The sequence below is a fragment of the Ailuropoda melanoleuca genome, chromosome 9 (genome assembly GCF_002007445.2).
Source record: "Ailuropoda melanoleuca isolate Jingjing chromosome 9, ASM200744v2, whole genome shotgun sequence".
In the NCBI taxonomy this organism is placed as follows: Eukaryota; Metazoa; Chordata; class Mammalia; order Carnivora; family Ursidae; genus Ailuropoda; species Ailuropoda melanoleuca.
In genome coordinates, this window is record NC_048226.1 from 10713789 (window position 1) to 10740839 (window position 27051).

Sequence of the window (27051 nt, forward strand, 5' to 3'; positions counted from 1 at the left end):
CAGGGACTGTGTGAGTCCCACAAGCCAGCTTCCCCAGGCTGATAGGGCTCCGTTACATTGGACACAGACCTCCCAAGGGACCAGAAAGCGTGGCTAAGGGAGATGATCCTCCCAAGAGTAGACCGTGCAGGTGATTTTGAAAGGAACCGTGGTCCTGCATTGATATTTACAGAGAGCAGCATTGTTGGAGTAAAACGAAAACAGCCTCGGACTAGCCAAGTCCTCAAGTCCAGCCCCCGTCCAGCTACCGATCAGCCACATGACCTTGGGCACAGTTTCCCTCAGACTTGTTTCTGAAGGGGGGGCAGGGAGTGACGTCATTGTCCTGCTGGCCTCCTGCAGCAGTGTGGGTCCCACTGAGGCCATGCGTGTGCCAGCAGTGACTGTTCTTATACAGACGGCTGGAGAGAGCACGCGCAGTCTGTGCCTCCCTGTCTCCCCGGGCGGGGGGGGGGCAGGGGAGGTGCTTCTGAGGTGAACTGTGGAGTATCTTGTACGTTTGCCAAGTTAACCAGAATGGTGTGAGGAACCTAGAAGTGGAATGCTCCGTAACCCAGCGTCTGTGTTGAACCAGAGGAAGTGACACCACACACAGACAGACCCACCTTAGTGGGATGTGGCAAGTTCACTCCTGGGGGCTAGAAATACAAGCTGGAATGCAATGCTTGAATATGACCCGTGCCCATGCGCGTCCCCAGCTGCTTTATCCAGCTCCTCGCTCTTTCTCCCCACGCCAACCGCATTTCCCGATCTCCGTGATGAATTCTCGAGGAAGAGTATTTCTGCAAAGTGCTTATGTTCTCGAGGAGGTCATTAGCAAAGCCTTGTTAATGTGCAGAAGCATTAAAGGCAACAGCAACAAAGTGCCATTCTCCACTTATTAAACTTGAGAAATCAGTGTTAAATATTCACGCCCGGTACTTGCAAGGCTGCAGCAGAACTGGTCAAGTCGCATGCTGCTGGGGGCATTGAAAAGCCTATCGCTCGGATTTTCAAAGAAGCAATAGAGCCTTGTGAATCAAGAGTCATAAAAATGTTCAGGTTTTTTTATGAGGTAACCCTACCTCTCACCACTTAGGAAAATACTTCTCTACCAGAAAAACAGCTCCGTGCGGATTTTTATTACAATGGTAACTATAATAGAAAAACCTGAATTGGAATAATGAATTAAATTGTAGTGCTGGACCATAGTTCAGTGGGATAATGAAAATTCGTAAGAATGTGAAAAGTATTTATGGAGGGAACTGTTGCGTTTAAATTTTATATGGAGGTTGATTATATATAATATGCGTGTGGACAAAATCCATCAGATCCTAGGTATGGGTCCGGGGTGGCTGCATTTTGGGTAACTTCTTTTTCATTATTAGGAATTCCTGTGAAGTTATATTGTGTTGGTCACACACAAGAGGCACCAAGGTGCAGGGAAAATGACCTTCATGACCATGAGCAGTGACTAGTCCCCTTTCTTTGCTCCCCATGACTTCTATACAAAAAAGCCAGCTCACGGTTTGTGACTGGCAGAGCAAACACCGAAAGTTGAAATCTTAATCGCTTCCAAGTCTCAGCTTCATAAACAGCTCTTGGAGATTTTCAGGAGACATTTGCTTCCTTTGAATAGGTCAGCAACAGATGGCCTACATGACCTAGGCTGGGCCTCGGCCACCCCATAGGCACAGGCTCGCACGTTGTGTCCATCAAGATGACCAGAGTAGCACCTTATTCTGTCACCATCCCAGTCCACTTCGCCATCATAGATGTTCTAGGCAGGCACGAGGGCACAGCCCAGGTGTGTGCCAGCCCTTGCCCCATCCCAGAGCGATGGCCCCATTGTAGCGTGCAGCGCCTCCACGCGCCCCTCTTTGGAGTCAGCACTGGGCTCCTGTTTTAATTAAGTGTTTGCATCCTTATTAGCATTTCCCTTCTACAGATGGGGAGGTGGAGGCTCAGAGAGTGGTTAAGCAGTGTTCTCAAGGTCCTCAGCTCATAAGTTGTAGCCCTAAGCCCCCATCCCTGGCCTTGCCTGGACCTTTCAGTAACATTCAGACCTGAACCTTCCATTTCTGCATAACTAGATCTGAGAAGGAAGACTCCCCCTGTGGGAACCATTTCCCCAACAGGATACGAAGAGAGAGCTTAGCACCTTGCTCATTTTATTCCTAGTGACATGAGAGCTGAAAGGAAAGCAAATTCAAGTGATAAGTAGTCTAGCTTATTATGCCAGCACGTTTTCTTGAAAAGGAGAATTTGCCTTTATTTGGATGTCTTTCACTTAAGTACCTTCAAGTGAATGCGCAAAAACCAGAACCAGGGAGCCGATAATAGCTCTGAAGAACTTGGATTTTGAAACACATGCATTCTAAAGAGAATTGGCTGTGTTTCTGTCCACAAACACTGATCTCATCGTCAATGTTGCTCAGGTATCTGGCTTCATCAGCCAGAGAGTGGTTTTCCCATCACTCAGAGAAGGTCTTGACCTGCTGGCCTGTATCACACTCTTTATAACTGAGAACAAATGGGTATTTCCCCAAGAATAACACATTTTTAGTTTTCACTGAAAATCTTAGAAATAGGGCAAAGATTGTAAAAACTACGTTTGTGTTTGTTTTAATTTGATGGTGTTCTTTGGCCACTCTACCAAGAAGCCAAAGACAGGCCCACCTGAGGCTTGAACCAGATGATAGGTCATTGGTGGACAGCATTGGATGGTGAGATGAATGACCTCTAGGGTCATGTAAGAATATAATTTTAGCTACTAAATCCATAGTTGGGTTATGTATCCTGGGTGTTAGATATCCTAGTGGACTTAGATATCCAATGGAAACTTTGTTTCTAACATTTATTTTCTACGGTATTGATTGCCTAGGTCCTCCCTGTGTTGCACGGGTCTTCCTGGTCTTTCAGCCATATTGAAATGCTCGTGGTGTTTCCAAAGGCTCAGCCACACTGGACTGGTTCTAGGCCTAGCCAAGTACTTCCAGGGGTCATAGTCATGTGTTTACCTCCCCATCTCCCCTAAGGACTCATGATGGGAATAGCATAAGGGAAGTTTCTCTGCCAGGGGTGTCCAGGATGACGTGAAGCATGTGTGCACAGTCGGTCAAATACGTCTCCCTTCCCATCCCCTTACCATCCCCATCAGAGATGGGCCAGCCTGGGTCATGAGTGGGAGACATGTGCCTACCATCCACCCACTTATATATTACTCAGCACATTGTCACTGCGCTCATAATGAACAAGATACAAATCGTCCCTGAACTCAAGGAGAGAGGACAAGCGTCAAATTAATACTAGCTTCAAGAGGAAGAGGCATTTCAAAAGAGATGTGTTATCAGCTGGGAGGGCCCCTTTGTCTGGAACTGGTCATCATTTCCAAACCTCCTCTACTGTCATGCCCATCCCAGAAAGTGTTCTACTCTGAGAATGTTCTAGAAAACGTGCAAGAGAATCATTCTAAGGGACTGCTCTAGATAAACTAAAGCCAAGGTGATTGAGTCAGTTCAAAACAAAGAACCATGACTCTGTGAAGATACTTTTCCAGTTTAAAAGGTGCTGACTCTGGTTATAGATGAATGGGTTCTTCTGCAAGTGGTCCATCTGCGAGGTCAAACCGTGCTCGTCTGGTTGATTTCACAAAATAACCTGAGAAGGGCGAGGCTGTTCATGCTGGTGGTAGTTTGTGAAGCATAAGAGAAATGGTGTTCCCAGTTGATATTTCCCCAGTACATGTGTCCTACCAACTTAAGATGTTTTCCTGTCCTGGCAAAAGCAAAACGCCTTTAAATGAAGACATTAGGGACCACATTTGCATGTCTTCCTTCGAATGACAAGATTAGCCCTATTATTAAAAAACACTTTTAAGTTCCTAAACTTATCTTGTCACTGCAGTTAGTTGTTTTTCAGACTTTAGGCAGAGAAAGCCCAAAAAAAAAAAAAAAAAACAAAAAAACACCACCAAAAACCCATTAATTTCTAAAGAATGGCTCTGATGGACAGCAGTGGATGACTGTAGTGTCTGTTAATTAAAGCGGAGTGATAAGAATCTTTTCCTTTCTCTTCTTCGTCTCTTTGCACGTAGGACAGTCAGCCCTGAACTCAAGTCTTATGCCCTGGGAGTCCTGTTCCTCCTCCTCCGTTTGTTGGGTATGTATGCTCTCTTTACTCCCTCAATAATGAATTGGATGCTTACGACCAGGTGAGTAAATATCCATGACTTTGTCCCATTTCTTGAGCTTGTCTTTTTTCTTTTCTATGAAGTTGAATAACCATTAGTAAACAAGAGAAGCTTTAAATCTCTACGTTTTGCTCTGGGTTTAGACCTGACCTCTCTCTGGATACCACAAAGTTTTCATTTATATAAACTCTGTCTCCGTGCCACACTGAATTCTCAGCAGCATTAGAAGGGGAAATTGATGGCACTGAAGGGAAAAACGTTTCATGGTGTAATGTGGCTCCCTCATTAAGCAAACCCTGGGCAGCTCATGAAATCCTTCGTTTATGGGGCTGCCAGCTGGGACGGAGAAGCATTGTTATAATGCCTCACCAATGAAAACTTTGCACCCTTCAAATTTTTCCAAAATGATTGAGTTTGTTTACCTTGGGTTTCCAGGATGGGGCAAATGTGACCTTCATGCTATAAAGCATACATTCCAAGGTTTGGTATGGATAAAAGGATTTAAGTCTAAACCTCTAATTTTTAAAATAAGAAGATAGAGCACGGGGATATTCCATGGTTCTCTCCTGGGTCCTAGGACAGGCTGAGGCGAAGCTGGAAAGGCCAACAAGGTAGCCTAGCTGCCAGGCATGCCCCAGCCTTCTCCCTCCAGACCTCTGTTGCTTTATGAACAAACATCCCTGTGTCAAGGTCAAGATCAAAACAGGGTAACTTTTTTCCCTTGAATACCAGTGGTCTTCTTTAATGGACATTCTGTGGTCAACAAATGTGCGAAGGGAGATAACCATGGCGTGTATTTTTAGAGTAAAAATTAAACTCCTCATTCTAAGTATATCACTGTGGATGAGCAGAAAGCCTCAGCTATAGAAATGTTGATGAAAATGTTTGTAAAAAAAAAAAAAAAAATTGGCCACCACCCAGCTGTCCAACAGCCGGGAATTAGTTACATCCATTATGATCTAGAATCCCAGTAGGATTTATGGCCCCCTCTAAAATTCTGGAAAGTATTTATAAACTTAGAAAGGGCACATGACATGTGGAGGGGGAAGAGAAGTCTATAATATACTATATACTCAAGTGTTTTTAAAGTATAGACGTGGAAAAACATTAGAAGGCTAAGCACAAACATGGTATGTTATTGTCTTTGAGTAAAGAACGTATAAATCATATTTTCTAAATGTTTTAAAATTTTGAATGAATATGTATGTGCCTGTTACTTTTATAATGAGATGAATTCCTGTATAATTGATACGTGGAAGAAGAACATTCACCCTTAGATCATTCGTAAGGTCCTCCCTTGGCAAAGGCAAGTACAGGGCAAATGCACTTCCCTTTTCTGCTTGTAGCAAAATATTTCCAGTGGGTTGCCGTGATCCTTCCTCTCACCCATTATCAATCCTTATGTTGGTACACATAGGGAAACTTAAATGGCATTTTTCTCTTATTCTGATCTTGCAGAAAACAGAAACGCTCTAGGTATAAAGACACCCTGTTAAGACAAGTGCAGGAGGAATTCAAACTAAAACATTTAGGCCTCCCTGGAAGTTGTAGTGGCTTGGAGAACTCTCTAACCAGAGGGTAATCATTATGTTGATTTTTTTTCTTCTCCTCCTTTGGAGGGCTGAGGATGCATGCATCATAATGCCTCACCCCTGCTGCCCTGATCTGGGTGGAAAAAGGAGTGTGTAACATCAGGTAGCAAGTTGGGGGCCCTTATTTCTGTAAATGGTTAAATCGTTTCACATACACATTCGTTCAACAAACTAATATTTATTGAGCACCTAATGAGTTCAGACCTCCGTGGACCAGACTCAGGTAAGTGGGCACAGCCCTCCTCCTGGGGGTCCTCTTGAAAGCTGACCAGGGAAGGTGGGATTCGTCCATCTGTGGAGTTGCTCTGGGAGAATATCTGCACCTCAAAACAGGTACTGAAGATTTAAGGCAGCTGGTTTAAAAAAATAAAAAGTTACCCTTTAGAATAACTTGATAGCACAAAATGAAACAGATTTGTAAAATATTTCTGACATGTTAATGAAAATTACAAAGACAGAATGGAAAATTATGGAGCTCGTATAATGTGACACCGTTAAGATCGTTGTGTATTGCCCTAAAGCAGTTCCACTGTTTGTATGTCTGCCCCGGGAATAATCAACCAGGCATTATCTAGAATAGTATTTTTCAACTGCTGTGACTGATCCCCAGCAAGAGATAAGTTTTACATTATGGCCCAGTACACACATACATATGCATTAACATAGCTGACACAGAAATTTCACAAAACAGTACCCTTAATATGTATGTATTCTCTTCTAAGGCACGCTTTTTAAGAAGTTGGTCATGACCCGCGATATTGATTTTGTTTCTCATTTATGGGTCACAAATCACAGTCTAGAGAACGCTACTCCAGCAGGATACGATAGCTTCACCTTTTACTTAAAAGCAGCTTGTCAAAGAAGTCTTTGCAATTGCCTGCTTCTGTTTCCTGCAGCCCCCCATAAGATTGACCGCCATTGCTGTTAATGAGGGGTCACCCAAGAAATCAGATTCCATGACACTGTCGGCCTTTGCGATTGGCCCTGTGTGGGTAGTGGGAATTCAGCGGAACGTCACAGTTTGGTGTGACAAGATACGTGATGGTGTGGGGACAGGTGGAAGAGTCACCGAACCTGGCCTTGACAAGGGGGCACGGGTGTGGGTCTGAAACCATGTGATGTCTACCTTGGACCTGAAGACTGAGCAAGAGTTATGTAGGTGAGCAAGGAGAGAGTGCTTTATATGGAGGACCTTACAGAAGTAAACGCCTGGGAGGGAGCACCGTGTGTGGGGCTGCAGGAAGCCCCGTGTGGCTGGAGTGTGCAGGGCAAGCAGAGACTGGCAAAAGAGGGGGCAGGACTGGGCGGCCATCAGGAATATGATCCAAAAGGGTTGCTGCCCTCGCAACAAGTTTGACTTGGCAGATGAAGTCCTAGATGGACTTTAACCAAGAAGTCACCAGGGGGTTGTGCATTTGCATCACATGTGGCTATTGAGTGCTTGAAATGTGGCTTCTATACATTTTCATTTTTACTGACTTTTATTTAAGTAGCCACATGTGGCCAGTGGCTATTGTGTTAGTCTCTGAGATGCCATGCTTAGGCAAAGCTTGAGGAAGCAGGGCAGCCTGGGGAGACCACTCTTTCCAGATACAGGGCTGTGAAGAGTCTAAGGAAAGAGGGTAGGACCCAGAAGTGAATGTGAGATTATTTTTTTCTTGTTGCTTTAAACACCAGCAGAACAGAATTGATAGAGCAGGAGCAAGGACTGTAGTGCTAAGGGCCAGGGAGCTTCCCCAGCAGTCCTGGAGTAGACATGGGAATGTGGTTGGTAGTGTCAATGGCAGGTGTGCTGGAAAGAGTGTGGGGCAAAGAAATTAAGGATGATGGCCAAAGTACGGTTAAATGGTGGACCATGGTACATAGGCTGGATAAGTGAGACAGGACACAAAGCCCAGGGTGTGGCATGGCCAGAGAGGAAAGGAAGTGAACAGCTTTGACACGGAGGAAGAGTCAATGAAAGGCCAGGGGAGGAACTGCATGTCTGTGGAGAAGTCCAAGTCACCCAGGACAATGGCAGAAGGTGAGTGGGGGAGAACGACACAGAGCTGAGTCAGTAAATTCAGAGTCAACAGACTGGAATTCCTGATGCATTCAAATCCGTCCTCCTCCATCCTTCTGCAAATACCCCGATCACTGCTTTTCTCTCTGGGTGTTGGCAAGCCATCTGCTTGGAGGTCTGGTCCAGAATCTTGCCCCTGGGGTCTACTGCATGTCGTGGATGTTACACCAAGTGAAATTAATGGAAACAGATATTCACCGAGATCCTGCTACATCCGAGGTCCTGTTCAAGAGGCTGCAAAGAACATAAAAATACACAGGAGCCGGTATGCTGCCTTCCTGAGGCTCCAATAGGAGAATGAAGCAAGTGTCAGGGATACATAGAGTGGGTATCTAGGTCTGGACCTTGAATTTCAAGGGAAAAAAGATTTTACTTGGCCAAGTAGTTGCCAGTGTGGAGCAAATGACAGAGATGGGAGAGTGGAGATGCATTCAAAGTTCTGCTTCAGGGAGATCAGCCTGGGAGCAAGGTGCACAATGGTTCTGCAGGGTGCGGCACAACTGACCAAAGCATCGGAGGGAGAAGCAGCAAACCAGGGTGGAGCAGGGGAACTAAAACGGCAAGGACAGGTGGAAGCGTATGGTGGAGGTAACATCTATTGAAACCTCCCCAGACTGACTAGAGGAAAGCACGAGAGAACCAAAGAGAAGCACCAGAGGAAGCAGAGGTCTTCGGCCCCAGGGCTGGGCATATGCAGAAGTCTTATCATACAGTAAGAGACGCGGCCACTCAGTCCTCTCAAGGGTATTGTTGGGGCTGGACTGGCCTGGCCATCAGACTCTCCCCCCACCACTGCCTGCTCTTAGTTCTAAGAGCAACCTGCCAAGCAAAAAGCACGGAGAACATCAGCCTCCAGGTGCACCCCTGCACCCACGGGTCCTTCCTAAGCAAACTCTGTGTCTTGGGTGATTCATGAACTATTCAGGAGCAGAGCATCTGGGACTCTCCCGAGGTGGCTCGTCAACCATTTGCTGAGCTCCTACCACGAAGACTTGAATCTAAAGAAGTTCTACAGGCAGGTGGAAGAAATGAGCGCATTAAATGAGCACTTTGGAAAAAGTAAGCACCGTGCGCCCGAGGGCCTAGTCGAGAAGCCTGCACCCAGCTGTGGGATGGTCGGGGGTGGGGTGCGATGGCGGGAGTGCATGAAAGACCCCTCCCACTCACCTGTGCATCTCTTTGCTTATTCAGCAAACACCTATTAAGCAATGACGTGTCCCACATCCTGAAGCACCCCCACCACCCAGGATCCACGTCCTTACCTGTGCTAAGGTGGCATCGCACGTTCACCATGGACCCCTCTGCAGGCAGGCCCAGCTGGCTCTGAGTCCCCCCCGCCCCCGCCATTCCCGACCCGGTGGCCTTTGGGAGGTTATTTAAGCTCTTCGAGCCTTAGTGACTTCAACAAGGAGCCCAGGAATGAAATGAGAACAAAATAGCACCACCCAACTTCCCAGATTGAGGAAAAGTGAATGTCAAGTACCCACGGGCCATGCTGGCCGGTGCCAAAAGTCCAGCCGCGTCTTTGGCCTTGGTGAAGCAGAGAGAATCTGTTTTTTTGCCAACCCTGGCAGTAGCTTGTGCTGGACATGACAGTAATTCTGTCAGGTGGAAGAAAGATTCCGTGGTGACTTCAAGTCTTGGCAGGTACGCTGGAGAGGAATGGATAGGTTTTGAAATGGAAATGGCAGACTAATTCTCAGCTTCCATTTTGCCCCCCAAAGGTAGGCGAACTTATTCTTACAAAAGCCTTTAAGTTCACCTTTAAAGTTTAGACCAAAGAATATAAATAGGCCCAGCTTTTTCAACCAGGGGACTGAATTAAATAGTCAAACTACAAGACCGTGGGGTTTAATCTCCGTTAATAGATTTCAGGAAAACAGCCCATTTCCTTGAACAGTACTGCAATTTTTGCATTGAAAAAAATATATATATATATGTGCAATGTGGGCCAGAGTGTGATAGGAAGTAAGATTTAATCCTTTTAATGTTCTCTGTAATAGCATGTAACAGCACGGAGTCTCTGGATACCCTCCCCCAACCTAGAGCGTGTTCCCGGTGTCCCAGTGATGGGACGCTGGTTCATGCCCACTCCCTCCGTGAGCTCCTCCCCAGGAGACATAGGGAGAAGGGAAGGCAGAAGGCAGAGGATTTTACTGCAGCCTCCAGGGAGCAGAGTGCTCTTCTAAAACACGCAGTTTCTACAATACGGCACCATTATCACCCTCCCTCCTTATTCTTCAGGTAATTGAGAGCATGACAGAATGAAGATGCTCAGGGCAGGAATAGGCACTAATTTACCCCTTATCCACTTGGCCTCTGTTCTGGAAGCAGCTGATTATCCTCCACAATTGACTTATTCTTACTACGTGAGGGATTCTTGCCAGTTGGGGTCATTCTCTGAGTGTTGGCTTGAAGAGTATTCTGCAGCTCGCTCTCCAGAGATGGTGCTGTAAAAGGGGACGTGTTTCCAGGTATCCAAAGAACAGGAAAGGACCCCACCCCCCGACCAGATCTGTGAAGACCCCGCTACACGAGGAGCTCTCACAAAGGCCATCTCATTTAATCTGTATAAAAACTCTGGGGCGCCTGGGTGGCACAGCGGTTAAGCATCTGCCTTCGGCTCAGGGCGTGATCCCGGCGTTATGGGATCGAGCCCCGCATCAGGCTCCTCCGCTGGGAGCCTGCTTCTTCCTCTCCCACTCCCCCTGCTTGTGTTCCCTATCTGGCTGGCTGGCTGTCAAATAAATAAATAAAATCTTTAAAAAAATACAAAAAATAAATAAAAATAAAAACTCCATACCAGAAGGCATTTTGTGTCCATTTTAATAGATAATGCAACTGAGATTCAGTGAAGTTGAGTGACTTCCCAGGGTCACAGTCTCCCGAGTGGCAGTCGGAATCCAGAGTCTGCTATCTCCAGTCCCAAAGCTCTTATTTCCTCCCCACCACCAAGCAACCTGCAGACGTGAGCTCCCTGTCTGAAGAAAGGCAACTGTCAGCTCTTTCTCCTGACAAGTAGTCCTGCCGGAGGTGTTCTCCAAAATACTGAGTTTGCTTACAAAACAGTCTCTGAACCTTCTCGATGCCTTAACAACCCGGGAGAAGAGAGGACTCTGCAAAGATCAGAGCCTCCTTGTGGGGGTGTGTTTCCCCCTCTCCACCTTGCAAAGATCAGAACCCCTGTGTGTTTCACCTCGGAAACCTTCAAAACCAGCCTCCTGCAAGCCAGTTATTCCCAGGAGCTTAGTGGGAGGGTAAATAAGATGTTTTCTGTAGCCCTGGAAATCCCTGATAAGAGCCCTGAAAACTTCTCGTCAAATCAACAAACTTTAAATTAGTAAGAAGGAGATTATTGGGATTGGGGTTTTGAAATGCCAAGCCTGGGACAAATAATTAATCTTTCTCAGCTTCAGTTTCTCTGTATATAAAATAGGGGGTGTTACAGGGTTACGGTGGGGGCTTATATTTAAAGTTACTGCCCCACAGAGTGCTGGGGAAAGGGGGTAGTTCAGAGAGAGTAGTTATTGTGTTAACCTTCAAAGTAAGAGTTACTTACCAGCAAAATTGGGCTTATTCAGGAATAACAGAATTGCAAATCGGGACGTACAAGTTACTGCAAAACCACACGCAAGTCCCATTGTAAACAAAGGAGAGGAACTTTATGGAGAAAGAGGAGGTTGGGAGCAGTTGTTTTGAAGGAAAGCACAAGTCTACAGTGGTGATGGGTCCTCAGTGGGCTGAGTTGCTGGGACGGTGGATTACAGGAGAAGCAATGTACTTTATTCCCACCTGGCACCCGTAATTGATGATTCTTCCGCTCGGGTCTCTAATTAACGGTTCTTCCCATAATTGACCCTGAGTGGTATGCCTCCCTTGTCTTATCTTCCCCACTCCATTTCAGTGAGGTGTCCCTTTATTTTTACATTTTCCCCTTTTGTTCAAGAGCTTTCTCCCAAACCATCACTGAGCAAGAGTCAGGTTTTCATAATTCAGAGCCAGGAAGGATCTTTCCTGGGTGTCGTGTCACACGGCGTTGAGACGTTGTGCAGATGGGAAGCCTACTGAGGTCCCATTCGAGTACCAAGGACAGGTTGCAGGAGAAGTCTCAGGCACTGGAGGTCATGTCCTTATTGGGTACAGTGTTTTTACAAAGGCTTGACAGGCAGTAAGTACAGAATCAAAAGTAACACGACCGTTCCAAATTGTGTGATGAGGTTTTAAAACAAGATCCTAGATCTGAAAGGAGCCAACTAAAACGATTTATTGGCCCTCATTTCAGCTTAGGGAAGAAAAGTCCTCCTTCCAGAGATAAGCCCCAGAGTCACATAAGCCTCCTGGGAGTCCCCACTCTAAGCAGTCATGAGAACAGAACAGTGGACACTGCAGAAACCCCCTGAAGAATTAACCACGTGCATTTGGGAAGTTGCACTACACATATAAACACGAAGCCATCGCTGGTGAGCTTTTTGCAAAACCGCGAAACTCCAAAGACATTTAAAAGCAGCACTGTTATCTCAAAAGAATGGCTGGAACTTAGGGATGTTACTAATAATATCATAAAGTTGAAAATTCAGAAACTGTGAATTTTGGATAAGACTCTAGGAGTCAGTTACTATCCAGATGAAACAGACTTCTCTGAACCTGGAACCTTCTCATAGGCCTGGTCCACGGATCCCAGCAGATGTCATCATCTTCCGTGCCAGGAAATCTTTACTTTGGGGTGCCAGGCCGGTGAGGGTTGCTGCTCTCTTTGGATGAGTCATGTGAGTCCCGGAGTCTGTGCTCTGGCGTTTGGCAGAACAGGGCTGGTTAGCAGTGCAAGGTTGAAGAGGACCTTTCTGGAGGCGTCCTTTCCAATAGACCAAAGGTTGAAGTTGCAAGGGGGTGGTGTTCAAGGTCTCCGTCTCCCAGGAGGGCGTGGTGAAAAGAGTGTTCCACTAAAGCATGGCTGTTTTTATCGAAGCAATGAGGCCTTGACGGTACTGAAGCATATCTTATCACCGGTGGCTCAACGTGTTACCAAACCCAAGTTGGGCTTCTCCAAGTTGGTCACTCCAGAGGCCGATACTCCAAGAGACAAGTTTGTGATTGGAAAGAACGTGAACTTTATTCAGGAGGCTGGCCATGTGGGAAGAAGGCAGGCTCTTGTCCAAAAGCCAACTCTGAGGTTTCTACCTGGCCCAGAGGTTTTTAAACGGGTTTAGGATCCTCAGAAAACGGAGTGCAGTGGCCTGCGACATTTCTCGATCACGTGCAGACGCATTGCTCCTGGCTGCAGATGTTCTTTCTGTGCTCAGGGGGCCGGTTCTTGTTCGGGGGGCAAGGACAAGGTCAACACTACGCAGAGACAGGTCAGTAAAATCATCCGTGTGACCTAAAAAAAAAACCAAACAAACAAAATAAGCAAACCAAAAAACCCATTTTGCTTAAAAAATTGCTAGGCTAATCAGAAAGCTGAGATGGCTTCAAAGAGACTTGCTGGTGTCTAGGGCCTGGCAAAGTTCTGGTCCTTCTCAAGGCCCGTGGTCTATAAATCTCCAAGTAAATTAGTTCTGCTACAGATCAAGGGACTTAGGTCAGCAAGTAAGAGTTACCCTTGCTTCTGGTTAACAAGCTCCTTAAGACCAGCTGGAGTGCTGTTACAAAAGGAGGCAGGAGCCAAGCACATTGGACATCCTGTGACTATCCCAGCAGGGGTGGATCTGAGATTTAGAAAGCAGAGAGCAATGCTTTCAGCCAAGGTTTTGGGAGGGTCTCTACAAATTTTGCCAATGGAGTGTTCATAGCACCGTTAGTCCATTCAAATAACCCTGAGGATTGAGGATGGTATGCATAGTTCTACAACCAGCCAAACAGTGCAGACTTTCAAAGCACCTGACTGGTAAAATGGGGTCCCCGATCCCCATGAAGTTCGAGAAGAGTTCCCCAGGTAGGAATAATTTCTTCTAACAGAATTCTAGCCACAGAGGAAGCAGTGGTCTGTCTGTAAGGAAAAGCTGCTGGCCAGTGAGGAAACATACAAACCATGACTGAAACTTTATGAAATTCATCTGCAAACCTCGAATGCCCCATTAGATAATTTAAAGTGTCGTAGAGCAACACAAACAGGGTTCCCTGAGTTGTGTTTTGGACAGGGGGAGACAAGTGAGGCACGCACCTTGTCAGCCTTAATATTTCCTCACCAATATTGGTGCGTACATGCTATCATTTTGTCAGACCAATGGTTTGATAAAAGTGCAGTTATAAGTAGTGGAAATTTTAGAATTTCTGGTACGGCCGGATTGTTACTTGGTCCAAAGCAGAGTTCCCTCTTTTTGTTGAACCAACAATTATTAGATCTCTAATACTGTTTTTCCTTCTCTGGGGCCTACTGGGCATCTCTGGTCAGTTTTTTCCAAAGGATCATTTGCGAGAACATCCCTTTGGACCATGACAGAGGTTGGGCTATCAGTTTCCCTACAAGCGGCATTTTTGGTGGAAATATCAGCAAGATGATTTCCTCTGGCCTCTAGGGAATCAAGTCTGGAATGCCCAGGGACCTTAAGAATATACCAAAGCCATGAAGTACCCCAAAGGCAAACTGGGCTATCAGTTTGAATGTTCGTGGTTTTACCCTTGGCTCAGCTACAAGCACGAAAGGGTGTATAACTCAGCCTGTTGGGCCGAAGTAGCCAAAGATAAAGGGACCGCCTCAGTGACTTCGAAAGGAGTTGCAATGACACACCCATCATATTTACTGTTTTCGTCCTTGAAATAAGGACACCATCAGTAAACCATGAAAAACCTGCCTTGGTTGGCGGGTTTTCCTCCAGCGGTCGCTGGGAGCCCAACGGTGATCTGTCTGCATTAAACAGCTGCGCAAGGTGTGGTCAGGAAGCAGGGAGAACGGCGGGTGAAGGTTATCGCGGCGAGAGAGTTCTGCGAGGAGCAGTTGGCAGCCAGTTGCCTCAGCACCTAGGACATCCTCCTGCCAAGTGTGGAATGAGGAGGATTCAGGCCTCTGTTGCAGGGACACAAGGATGTTTAGAGGGGGTCTTCTGGCCTTAAGTAAATGGGCAGTAGCAGGAATGGCCCTGAGGCAGGGGGGATATCCCTGTGCCGCAGGGCTGTGTTGGTGGCCCCCATACCCTATGGGTTGATGATGGTCCCATGTTTGGGTTGGGTACTCAAAGGGCATTCCCTCCCCTCTCAAAGAAACAGGGGAAGGGGAAGTTGATAATTAGGACATCCGAGGACAGGGGGGGCTTCATTAAGCTTTTCTGTAAAGTCTCAAAAGCTGTGTCTTACTGATCTTTCTGAATAAAAGGGTCAGATTTATCAGTCTTTAGTAAAGCATATAGAGATTAAAGTTTGGAATTTCAACTGTAGCCAGCCAGTCCCCCCCCCCAAAAAAAAAAAACAAAAAACCTCATTAATTGTGCTTAGTTTTAGGTTTTGGGAAGTTGGGGATGCCACAAAAACTACCTGGATCCAAATGCAGTCCTTATCCCGAAATCAGGTGCCCTAAGTGTCGACCCCGAGTTGGTGGAAACTGCAAATTCTCCATGTCCCCTTAAGGCCAAAAGTTTTCAACAAATAGATACCGTGTTCTGTAAAAACATTTGAGAAGGGGGGGCGCCTGGGTGGCTCAGTTGGTTAAGCATCCAGCTCTTGATTTCTGCCTCGGGTCATGCTCTCAGGGTCGTGAGATTGAGCCCCGCATCAGGCTGCACGCTTAAGATTCTCATTCTCTCTCTTGCTTTGCTCCTCCTTCCCCCACTCTTGGACGTGTGTGTGTGCCCTCAAAAAAAAAAAGGGGGGGAGCAGAAAAGGAAATCCTCTCTGTATTGTAACAAACATCATCCAAATCGACTTCCAAGGTTTATGAGAAGTGAGAAGGGTTCTCTGTGTAACCCCTGGGGCATTGCTCTCCAGGTATAATCAAAAAGATATTCACTATCCTTATCAACTGGAGTACTGAAAAATGCACTGCATAGATCAACGACAGTGAAAATTTGCTTTAGTGGGAATAGATGCCGGTATATAGGGGTTGGGAATTACAGGGTGCAGAGGGAGAGTAATGCTGTTCATCGCTTAGAGGTCATGGGCAAACTTCTATCCTCAGCCACTGGGCTTTCTCATGAGTAAAATAGGGATATTATAGGAACTAGTTCAGGGGCTAATAAGGCCTTGGGCCCTGTAATCTATTATGGGCTTGACACCTTAAAGGGTTTCTTTATAGGGTATTGATTACTTCTGGAGAGAGGTTTTGAGGGATCTATTTGAATCTTGGTGGGAGGTCTACTAGGGATCCTGCCAATATCAGTTGAAGATCTTGCACATAAAAAGGATGGTCGCTGATCCAATAGGGACAAAGGATTAGTGTCCCCAGACTCAGCTACGGTGCTGGCAGGGTTGGGGCAAATAATAGATGCCGAAGGCCCATTTAATTCACCTGGTTGGCTATTTTGATTACTACTGTCAGGTTCTTTGGGAGAAAGAAATTCTGCCATGATATTTTTCTAAGAAATCTCAGCCCAGTAAATAAATGAGGAGAAAAGGGTGAGTATGAGTGGGCCTAAACAAAGGGGAATAGGGTTAGAGATGGGAAGCTGGTGAGGTTTATTAAAGATCCCCACTATTTGAACTGGTTTTGTATCCGAGGCAGGGGCTTGAGCCACAAAAATGTAGCTCTCGTGTCAATAAAGACAAAGAGATTCATTCCCAATCGGGAGAGTGGTTTCTCTGAGCTGAGCAAGAAAGAGAATTGGGAAGAGCCCCGACACCAGGGAATTAAGAGGACATCGCAAAACCTGAATATAGAAGGTTGCAGGTGCCTGGAGCCCTTAAGTTTGTTTTCCCCACGGTCCTGGCCCTTAGCAGAAATTAGGGAGGGGTTGGTTTTGTTTAGGGGTGTTCATTTGCCAGCATGGAAAATGAAGAATTTTAGTACTTTCTTTTAGATGACTCATCTAGGGTACAAGTGAGCTGATTTGCCGAGTTAAATCTGGGGTGGGCAGTTTCCTATTCCCTCCTGATCCTTTTAACTAAAGAAGAAATACCGGGGCACCTGGGTGGCTCAGTCAGTTGAGTGTCCAGTTCTTGATTCTGGCTCGGGTCATCGTGTCAGGGTCGTGAGATTGAGCCCCGGCACTGGGCTCCGTGCTGAGTGGGGCCACTTCTTTGGATTCTTGCTCTCAAAAAAAAATTAAAATAAAAATAAAATACTGTGTTAATAATAATAAGTCATTAATAAATTGAGTTCAGTGCTCCCGGGTGGATTCTACCTGTAAAGGAAGACCAGAATGTTTGGAGTTGATTGTAATAGTTATGAACAGGATCGTCAGGCTTTTGTGTGCAAACCTGAATTTTGTTCCAATCAACGGGCTTAGTAAAAGCTACTACAATTGCTTGGTGAAACTTTCCGGAGAGCGTTCGAGCATCCTGCCCAAAGTTAGGGGTCTGTTTTCTCTAAATCCCCTTCAGGCTGTTCCCATCGGGCTAGTTTCATCCATTGTTTGGCCAGGCCCTCGCCAACAAGCATGTGGACTAATATAAATCTGAGAAACCAGGTTGGTAAATGTGAATAACTCTGTTAAATTCTTCAGCAAACCTTTTGGGGATCCTCAGTCACTTTGGGATACTCTCTAACTATGGCTCACAATTTGGCCTTATTCCAGGGAACATAAGAAATGGGGGGCTTTTTGGATCCTCCGAGACTAAACTTGAAAGGGGCAGATTTTAAATAGGTCTGGGAGAGGAGGGAGAAGTTCATTCAGAGGGAAAGAGAAGTTGAGAGAAAGGATTAGCCTGCAGGAGTATAGAGGGGGTGCAGAGCAAATAGAGGAAAATGGCGCCAGAGGCTGGACCTGAGCCAGGAAGCTGCCATATATCCTGAGACAGAACAGGGAAGGGGAAGAGTGGCCTCAGCCGCCCTTTTTTGTTTGCCTCGGCTAGTATAAATTTTAGATTCCTGATAACGTTTGGAAGCTTCAAAATACCAGTCAATATAGGCATCCCATTCCGTGGACAATTTTAGATCCAGGCCTGTCCAATCCAGTTTTGAGAAGAGTTTAGGAAGATGGAAGTTTCCCCACTAAAGTTCCAAATGACTTTTGGTTAAGTTGGCCCATTTAGTTAGAAAGGCGCATGGAGAGGGACTGCAGCTTTTAAACATAAAACCAGCTGGGGTCCCAGAAGGGGGAGGGCACCCTCTAAAGCATTTTGAGGGCTGGGACCCCATTTTTTTAGAGGTTTATTCTCTAGAGAAACAAAAATGTCCTAAACACAGTTTTTCGACAGGAGCGACCTGATTCCAAAAGGAATCCTACCAAAAGCCAAATGAGTACTCTCAGAAAGAACAAAGCCTTAAAACAGATCCCTGAATAAAGTCTGGAGAGCTCAAAACACAGAGTGGAGCTTGAAATCCAGGAGAAAACTTACCTTCAAACTCTGTCAGCAGGAAAGCAGCTCGCTTGGCTCTGGGCACCAAAACCGGTTTGCTCACGGAGTTCGCACAGCTCTTCTCTGGGTCCCACTCTGATCACTTCATAATGTGAACCTCAGAAATAAAAGCCCATTATTTTACCAGCAAAACAAAAAAACAACAGGGAAGTGGGGGTTTATTCAAGAATAACAGAATTGCAGTTCGGGGCATGTAAGCTACAGCAAAACCATAGGCAAGTCCTATCCTAAACAAAGGAGACAGAGGTTACCTTATGGAAGAGGACCTCAGGAGGGGTGCTGAATGAAAGTCCATTGGAGAAAAGCAAGAGTTCAGGGTGATGACAGGTTCTCACTGGCTGAGTTGCCAGGGTGGTCCATTTCTTGTAGGAGATGCAATGTACATCTTTCCTTGTTGGGGTCTCTAATGGACAGACCTTCTAGTTGTACGGCTCCCCTTTTACCATTTTAATGAGGTTTCCCTTCATTAACTTCTACCATCGTAAAGGCGTCTCCCATTGGTATCTGGGGAGGCAGTAGCTCGAAGGGACGGCCCAAGCATTTATATGGTCCACCTGAGTGATAAACAGAATGCTGAGTGGCCGCATGTGAGAATTAGCCATCAGGGGAACTCCCTCCAGGTGAGTGCTAGAATGACCTCTAATTTGAAAGAGATCCAGTCAGTTCTTCCTCCCTGGTATTCTCTGCACACCTGATAGCCAGAGCTCCCCTTTGGGGACGAATTTTAAGTCACTATAAAGGAGAAGATGAATTAGGTGGAAAAGACCAATATTCTTTTTTTCAAAAATCTCAAAGGAACCTCATAAAGGTTATATCTCAAGTATTAAACCAAGAATTTATTCTAAACAGTTACCCCAAGTCCCCCGTATAACATGAATCAGGTAACAAGAGCTCTGGCCATGTGGAAGGACCAGACCTGTCCATAACACCGCATTTGTACCAGTGCTTACCTTGACCTGGCCAGGGGGGTGGTATTAGCTCCATTTTAAAGATCAAGAAACTGAGGCACCAGGTGATAAAGCGACTCCCCGCAAGGCTTTTGACTCCAGTTAAAGGTTCGTTCTTCTCTCTCACAAAGGCTCTCCAAAATACGAAAAACTTTTCTGGGCACTTAGCTTTCTAATTTCTGTTTGAAGGCTTTTTCTGACTCCTTGCAGGGCTGCATTTGGTAATGGAGCTTGACAGTAGGCAGGATAAAATTGACACGGTTAGCACAAGGAAAGATGCCCTACTTTAACGATAACACAATATTTTTAAAACCCTCGCACAGATACAGATACGTGAAGGAGTTACATGTTGGCATTTTAGAGGGCTATTTTGGTCCAAGCAAGCAGTAAAGAATGACTCCTTTATATTGCAAATTTCCTCCAATGTGCTCAAAATAAGACCTGATTGGCCCAGTGTGGATTTGCCTGCAACTTTTCCAGCCCCTGGGCACCGGGGAGCAAGGGGCCCCTGTGCTGTCTGTCCCTTTCCATGGAAGAGCTGTTGTCAAAGGTGTCGGAGTCTTAACACCTCATTGCCTGGTGATGGGTGAGCTAGGACAAAGTGACCTCAAGAGAGAAGAAAGAGGAGGGAGCTGCCCTTGGGGGCTATCACAAACTCGTAATATCCAGAGAAATCGGTGAGTGGATTCAAACGATCCCATCGGGTCATAGGAACAGCCAGATTTGTCTCATTTTTCCCAATCTATCCATTTAAAGCGGCTCCGGATCGCCATTTCTTTACCTAAATAATGTGGAGTGTGACTTAGTTTCTCTTATGGGGTTGTCAGGACCGTTACCCAATGGGCTCATGTTCAGTTACACGAAGAAAGACATTTGTTGGAGGGGCTGAGAGAATGCCCCGTGGTTGGCGAGGAAGGCCTCAGACACTTGGGCGGCCTTTGGGGCGGAGAATGCTGGGATGAGGACTTCCCCTTCGGCGGGCCCAAGCTGACCTCGAAGTTGCAAAGAGGGAGCAGATCGTGCAGGAGTTTGAGCTTGGAGGTTACCCTATGGAATCAAGCTGCTTGTGCAGTTTAGTGAGGTTTCAACTAAAATTCCTCCTCTGGGGTTTCTTTCCAGGCTCACGAGGGGCCGAGCTGGGGAGTGCTAAGGCTAGGCTAAGGGCTGAGGTGCCTCGTTAGCCCTGATGGGGTAGTGCAGCCCCCCTCACACCCATTCGGGGCCTGTCATTAAAACCAAGGAAGTGCTATTTCCCTCAAGCCTTTCGCCTGCCTGGCTGCCCTTGGAGGGCACCTCAGAAAGGAAGGGACACAGCCTACATAACATGGGTGTTCTAATTCTGGGGACTGTGAATGGACTTCAGGGGTCCACGAAGCCCCTGAAACACGGGTGTCATTTTGCGGGTAGCTGTATTTTCCTGGACTAAGGTTCTGTATCTCATCACATCAGATTCTCTGAGGGACCTTCCTTGATAAAAAGCGAAACTCTGACACTCCGGGGCTGGCCCTGGAAAGAACAGTCCGGATCGCAGTCTGCTTCCAGTGATCATGTTCTGCTTTTGAGGTCTCTCCCTGGATATGAATGGCACCGCATTCTGGCCTTGGGGATCCTTTTTTTTTTGTGAAGCAATTAATTTGTATTAATGAGCCATCCATTGATTTCCCACAGTACAGATGAAATGCTGTGCCCCTCATCAGGGGATGCTTTCACAATGCTGATGACCCAGCCACACACCAAACATTCTAATTTCATTGTTCTCGGATGGAACACCGAGGATGATTTTAAATGTGCAGCCAGGACTGATAACCTTTGAACTTGGACAAGGGACAGAAATAGATGTGAACTAAGGAGACTAGTTTTTATCCCCTCGGCCACTTTTGATCACTGGTTGAAAGCACCTGACATCGTCTATTGTTTTAAAACCAGTTTCCAGCTCAGAATGAAAAGGATTCAATGCCGTGGTAACGTCTGGGGGAAGGGAAGTTGTTAGCATGGATGCAGGTATTTTTCATCTTAAATGATACATGCGTACACCTGTATGCATGCATGTTACATGTGTTTTTGTGCATGCATGTGCATTGGCCCACGTGTGTGTATATCGACACAAGGTAAAGCGTACTGACGTTCAACCTCTGGTCCCAGCTCCCTCTACTCACACACACAGCCTCAGAAGGGCCGTGCGGGAACGCGATACAGAGTACAATCCCTCCTCGCATTTCCCTCTAGGAGGTTCCGATGCTTCGACACCAGGAAGCGTCCCTTCAGGGAAGACCAGCTTTTCCTTCTCTCAGGCTCTCAGCAGCTGAGAATCATAGCAGCTGTCATTCATTTTGTTTGCGGTGTTCCACGCACCCGTATCTACATGCTTTTCACGGGTTCACTGGGTCAGTCTTCCAAGCAGTCGCAGCAGGAGCGATATGATCCCCATTTTGCAGATGAGAAAACAAAGGCCCAGGGGGCTTAAAAACCATGCACAGGTTTGAACAGAGCTGGGGTTGGGACTCCAGTCTTTCCGGCACCGTGCCATGGAGCCACCCAGTGGGACCCGCTCTCCCGGCGGGGTCCTGTAAGGAGAGCACGGTGCCCGCGTGTGGACGGGGAGGGGCCCGAACGCGACCGTGACGTGTTGTTTCCCCTCCCGCAGGCTTCATCCCCCCTCCACTCATCTTCGGGGCCGGCATCGACTCCACCTGCCTGTTCTGGAGCACGTTCTGCGGGGAGCAAGGCGCCTGCGTCCTGTACGACAACGTGGCCTACAGACACCTGTACGTCACCATTGCCATCGTGCTGAAGTCCTCCGCCTTTGTCCTCTACACAACCACGTGGCAATGCCTGAGGAAAAACTATAAACGCTACATCAAAAACCACGAGGGCGGGCTGAGCACCAGTGAGTTCTTTGCCTCTACTCTGACCCTAGACAATCTGGGGAGGGACCCTGTGCCCGCAAGCCAGACCCATAGGACAAAATTTATCTATAACCTTGAAGATCATGAGTGGTGTGAAAACATGGAGTCTGTTTTATAGTGACGAAAGGAGGTTGAACTCTGTATTAGTAATCAAAGGGTCATTTTTCCTATAAAAAAAAAAAGTTTCAAAAAAAACTCAGTACAGAGACACACAGACACACACACACACCACGTACACACAACACGACCTTTGTCCTCTTTCTCAAAATCAGAGCCAGACAGGATTCAGAATAAGGAGAGCATGGGATCGTGTGTCTGACGTCCGACCTGCTGGGGCCCAGAATCTACTCTTTGAAGGCACCTCATGCTTTTTCGGGATGCCGACAGCTGCAAGCAACAGGCACTGCCAAATTCAGGGAACAATGGTGGCCAGCTTGGAGGATGGACATTTCCGGATATACACACACATACAAAACAAATTTTTTTAAAAGTCTACTAAACATCCCAAGTTGACAACATTGCCAGGATAAGCACTAGGGACACACACCCCGTGCCCCCTCCACGCGAGGGTGGGGAGTGTGCAAGTTGGAGGAGCGGGTGCCCCTTCCTCTAACTTTTGCGAGATGGGTCCCTGTGTAGACGACTCACCCAGTCTGCATGTGGTTCAAGGCCCCAGAGTTCTCTCAGCGATGCTCATGGGTGATCCGTGCTGGAGTCTGTAATTGGCACCTCTCACCAGCTCCATGTCCATGTGCAAGACTGAGGGCCCAAGGGGGGAGCCAGGCGTGGGGGAGCCAGCACCTCCCCTCCTCCCTGCAGCACCCCCCAGCCCCGCAGAGTGACCTCAGGAAGCAGCGGGCCTCACCTGGCTATGACTGACTTCGCTCAGAGCCGGTGAAACCCACACAGTCCAAGTCATTTGCTTACATTTGCCAAACATTTTGCCATTTTTAAAGAAAAAAAAAAACGCAACGCATATGAATTTCAAACTGTTGTATGTATAATCCTCTAATACTATTTTTAACCACTTCTAAAATCCGTGTTAACCCTTCAACCACTAACACAGCTCTCTAGGCTGAGTTTATTATGCTGGTTGCTTTTTCCTTTCCTCCTTTTTTTAATGCACCAAAAATATAATGTGATTCAAGGGATGCAATTAATCTATTGTAATTTTTTTTTTATCGTTTTATCCTCATTCGGATATTCTGCGAAAACAAGAATATACCATGTGCTACGAGAAGGGAAAAAAAAATGCTTGAGAAAGAGTGTCTATGCAGCCTGCCCTTAAAAGAATCACATTTGAGACAACAGGGGATAATGTGATGAATTGCAAATTCGCCTTCTGGCTTTATTCCCCATGATTCAGTGATCACTGTCATGGGAAGCCCTTTTATATTCATGCTTCACATTCCGAGAGGCGTTCTTTTCAGCCCGTGGAGGAGACACACTTAGATGTGGGTTGTGTGGATGGGTGCTGTGCTTCTGGAGATAGGCAAGAGAAGGGATGGTTCCCTAGCATGAGCTGTCAAGCAGTTTGTGGGGTCTGTGGTGGTGAATAGACCCACAGGGTCACGGAAGCCACCACATGTCCGATGCATTAAAATGTCACTGTGTTTAGGGTCGGTCGTGAACAGAGAGGCCTTGGTCTGTGTTTTGAGAGTGGCTAACCCTCCAGCAGCTAGCAGGCAAACCTCACTGTTTGGAAGGAGAATCGTGGGAGAAGCTCTTGGAGTCAGCAGCCTCAGCCTCATAAGGCCATTCCTGTAAGGGCGCAGAGCGTATGGGAGAGCCCGCACATGCACACACGTGGCCCTGTAAACATTCCTTTCGTGTTTCCTCAGCGCCCTCGGTCCAGGCCACTCATGGCCCCGAGATAGAGCTCAAGGGTTGTTGGTTGGTTTGCCTTTTCACCTGAGACACAGACGTGCAGTTCCCCTGGAGGGCAACAAAAGAATCAGGAATGAAAAGAGTGGGGAGAAGAACAGGCCGTTGTGCCGAATTTCTCACACACACTGTTAATGGGGCAGTTTGAGCGACAGCCCGAAACTAGAGAAAGCCCCACCAAGCAAGGACGACTCAAAGAGAAGCTGGTGTCGTGGTGCGGGGCCACCGTGGTCAGCTGCCTGGGACAGGATGCTTCCAAAACCACCCTTCTGTGTGTTTACTTTTAGCCTGTCCTTGTCCGTGAACACGGGGACGCTCATCAGTATGTTACTAGTAAGAGGCGGGATTGTTCTCCAATTCATGAAATACGTATGCTCTGTCGCTCCTAAGGCCTTAAAACCGTTCTGTACAGGTTTGGGGTGAGTTTTGTTTGGGAATGTGTTGCTAATAGGTCACTGCACTCTGCGTAGCTCTCCAAACTCCATACACCCACAGTGAGCCCTGCTGACCTCGTGTTCTCATGGGGCCATTTGCTTTAAAAAGAAAAAAATATTTCTTGAAAACTCTTTGCATTTTGGATTTTTCTTTTCCCCTAAGATTTTAGGATGAATGAGATGTTGAGATGAAAAAGGAAAACACCTCCAGGGCTCAGTTGTGTCAACAGCTGGGTATGAGCCCAGCTGGCCCCCATTGCAAGATGGCTGCAAAGTGCGGTGTGTCACCTTTTAGAGTTTTAATGTCTCTCCTACTACAGAACCGAAAACCTAGTCTGGGGTTAGTTTTCCTTTTGTGCTACAAAGAACCATTGTACGTACGGTGTTAGGTCCAGCTCCTTGGTTATTTGTTTGGTTTTGGGTGGTATTTTGAATGAAAAGATTTCCTGGCAAGAGCTCCATTGGACTTACAGAAAACAACAATGTAAGGGCTAGAATAAGCCTAGAAGGTGAACACCGAGCTTCTCTCTATCCTGCTCCAAACCCCTCCACCATCCCGGTCAAACATGCCCAGAGATGGATGAAAAAGTCTCTCTTTGCTGCAACTTGTGACAGATTTTTGTAATTCCGACATGTAGAGCAAGAAGTTTTTTGACCGATATTATTCCTGCATATGAAGTAAACACATTTTGTAAAAGCAGATGTCTCTCTGGGAGGTGGAGTTTGCTGGGCGCTGTCGAGGAAGGCCAGCAGTCTTGCCCCCTCCTTCACGCCTCCCCAGAGGAAGGCTGGGAAGCGTCAGGGCACCCTGGGGACATTGCCACTCCAGAAGGCCACAGCATGTGGGCCTTCGTCACAGCTAAAGAAGGAGCAAGAGAGGCCTTCTCTCTCCGTCCCCCCTAAGGAGTCTGCTAGGAGTGCTTAGCAGGCAAAATAATAAGGAGAAGCCAAGAGCTTCTAAGGAATCCTTTGACAGACTTGTTAACGTCTTCCAAGCAGGAAGGAGTGTGCTTCTCCATAAAAATCGCTTCTTTCTCACCACCTTACAGTACAATAGCTTCCTCTAGAGATGATTTTTTTTTTTTAAGTTAGGCCTATACATTTTTCAAGTGGAGTCTCTACATTTAAATCCTGATTTAATCCACTTCCCCGTCTTCAGAGATGACCTAGGGCTGCCACTCCCAAACACCACAGCTCGGAGGCTTTCCTCACAGCCAATGAAGGAGCAAGAGGGTTCCTCTAAGGTGACCTGCAGAAACATTCCATATGGGGGCAACCGGCCAGTCCCTGGGAATGACCACCGTACCACCCCGGAGGCATTTTCTCTGGAAAAAGAGTCGACCATGGTTGCTAATGGATTATCTTTCTCACTTCTAGAGCAGGCCATTCACTGAGGAACATGTGAAATGGAGGGAAAAAATTATACACACACACACACACACGTTCACAGAGAAACCCTCTGAGGAAAAGTAGTTGTTGCCTTCCATGAGCCTGCAAGGCTGGTTTTCCACCCAGTCAGCCTGCCAGACCTGTACTGTAAGTGCTCCTCGGCAGCGTTAAGCAATAAGGGTCAGTGTGGAGAAATCACACAGTCAAGAGCAGAGGGAGAAGGGGCACAGGATAAACTTCCCTTACGGTTTGGTGGAGTTCCAGCCCAGCGTTGTTTGTGTATCCAGCTTGGTTTGGTTTAGATGAAGGGAGAAAACCAGGCCAGCAGTTTCTCAGCCCCGCAGAGAAAATTTGCTGTCTTGTGCTATTCTTATCTGCCCATTTCGATGGCTCAGGAGAAAGTTCCAGACACACAGTAGGGGCTTGATTGCTGAGCTCATGCTGCTGCCCTCTCTCCCTCAGCCTCCTCTCAGTCATGAGCTGTGTTTCCCTTTACGTTAGAATACAGGTCAAATATGTAAGAGGGGCCACGTTTTCCAAGAGAAGGTGCTGGTGAAAAAATTAAGTTCAGCCTGGAAAATGAGTGTGGAACATCAACACCATCCTTACCTTCCTCCCTCTGCCCTTCCTCCTTGGTCATTATACCATCACTTCCAACTCAGTCCGCATTCTGGAGTTCTGAACAGGTGCGAGGACCTAATCTCTTGGAGCAACTGGCCCTAAATGATAGCCTTCAGACCCCGTTGCCCTGGGGGATTATAGTTGCTCATGAATAAATTCATAAAACGGAAGGATTCCTGACCAATAGAATATGCAAGATTTTTTTTTTCAGATGCCTCTTACGGGACCTATTGCCCAGGGTAACACGTGGAAACGACCCTGCCTGCCCACAGCCACCCACCCACAGCCCCCCCTTCCTCACATTTGTAGGTGATCGCAGAGTGCGTGGTCATCGTGGCAGGAAGGACAGGAGTTAAGAGGCCTAAAATGGGAAATTCGGAAAAGCGAAGAATTTCCTGTACCTCAGAGATCTGTGACTGCTCTGGGGACAGGGAGAGAACTCCTGCCTCTCAGAGACCATCCCCACGATAGCATGATTTCCCTTTGCAGGGCTAGTGTCATCCGAGGATAGACTGTATGAGCGTCATAATTTCTAAACATGTATTTATTCATTCATTCCTTTATTAAGACTCTGGCAGTATGCCAGGCCTGGACCAGCT

The 27051-nt window shown here is 46.8% G+C and overlaps 1 protein-coding gene across 1 annotated transcript in view; it reads left to right on the forward strand.

The window, feature by feature from the left end:
- SLCO3A1 (solute carrier organic anion transporter family member 3A1) overlaps positions 1-27051 on the forward strand; it is a 241679-nt gene that overhangs the window by 210427 nt on the left and 4201 nt on the right. The window contains exons 9-10 of the mRNA XM_034668896.1: positions 4076-4140; positions 21863-22105. Coding sequence (XP_034524787.1) covers positions 4076-4140; positions 21863-22105 — 308 coding nt within the window. The remainder of the gene's footprint in view (positions 1-4075; positions 4141-21862; positions 22106-27051) is intronic.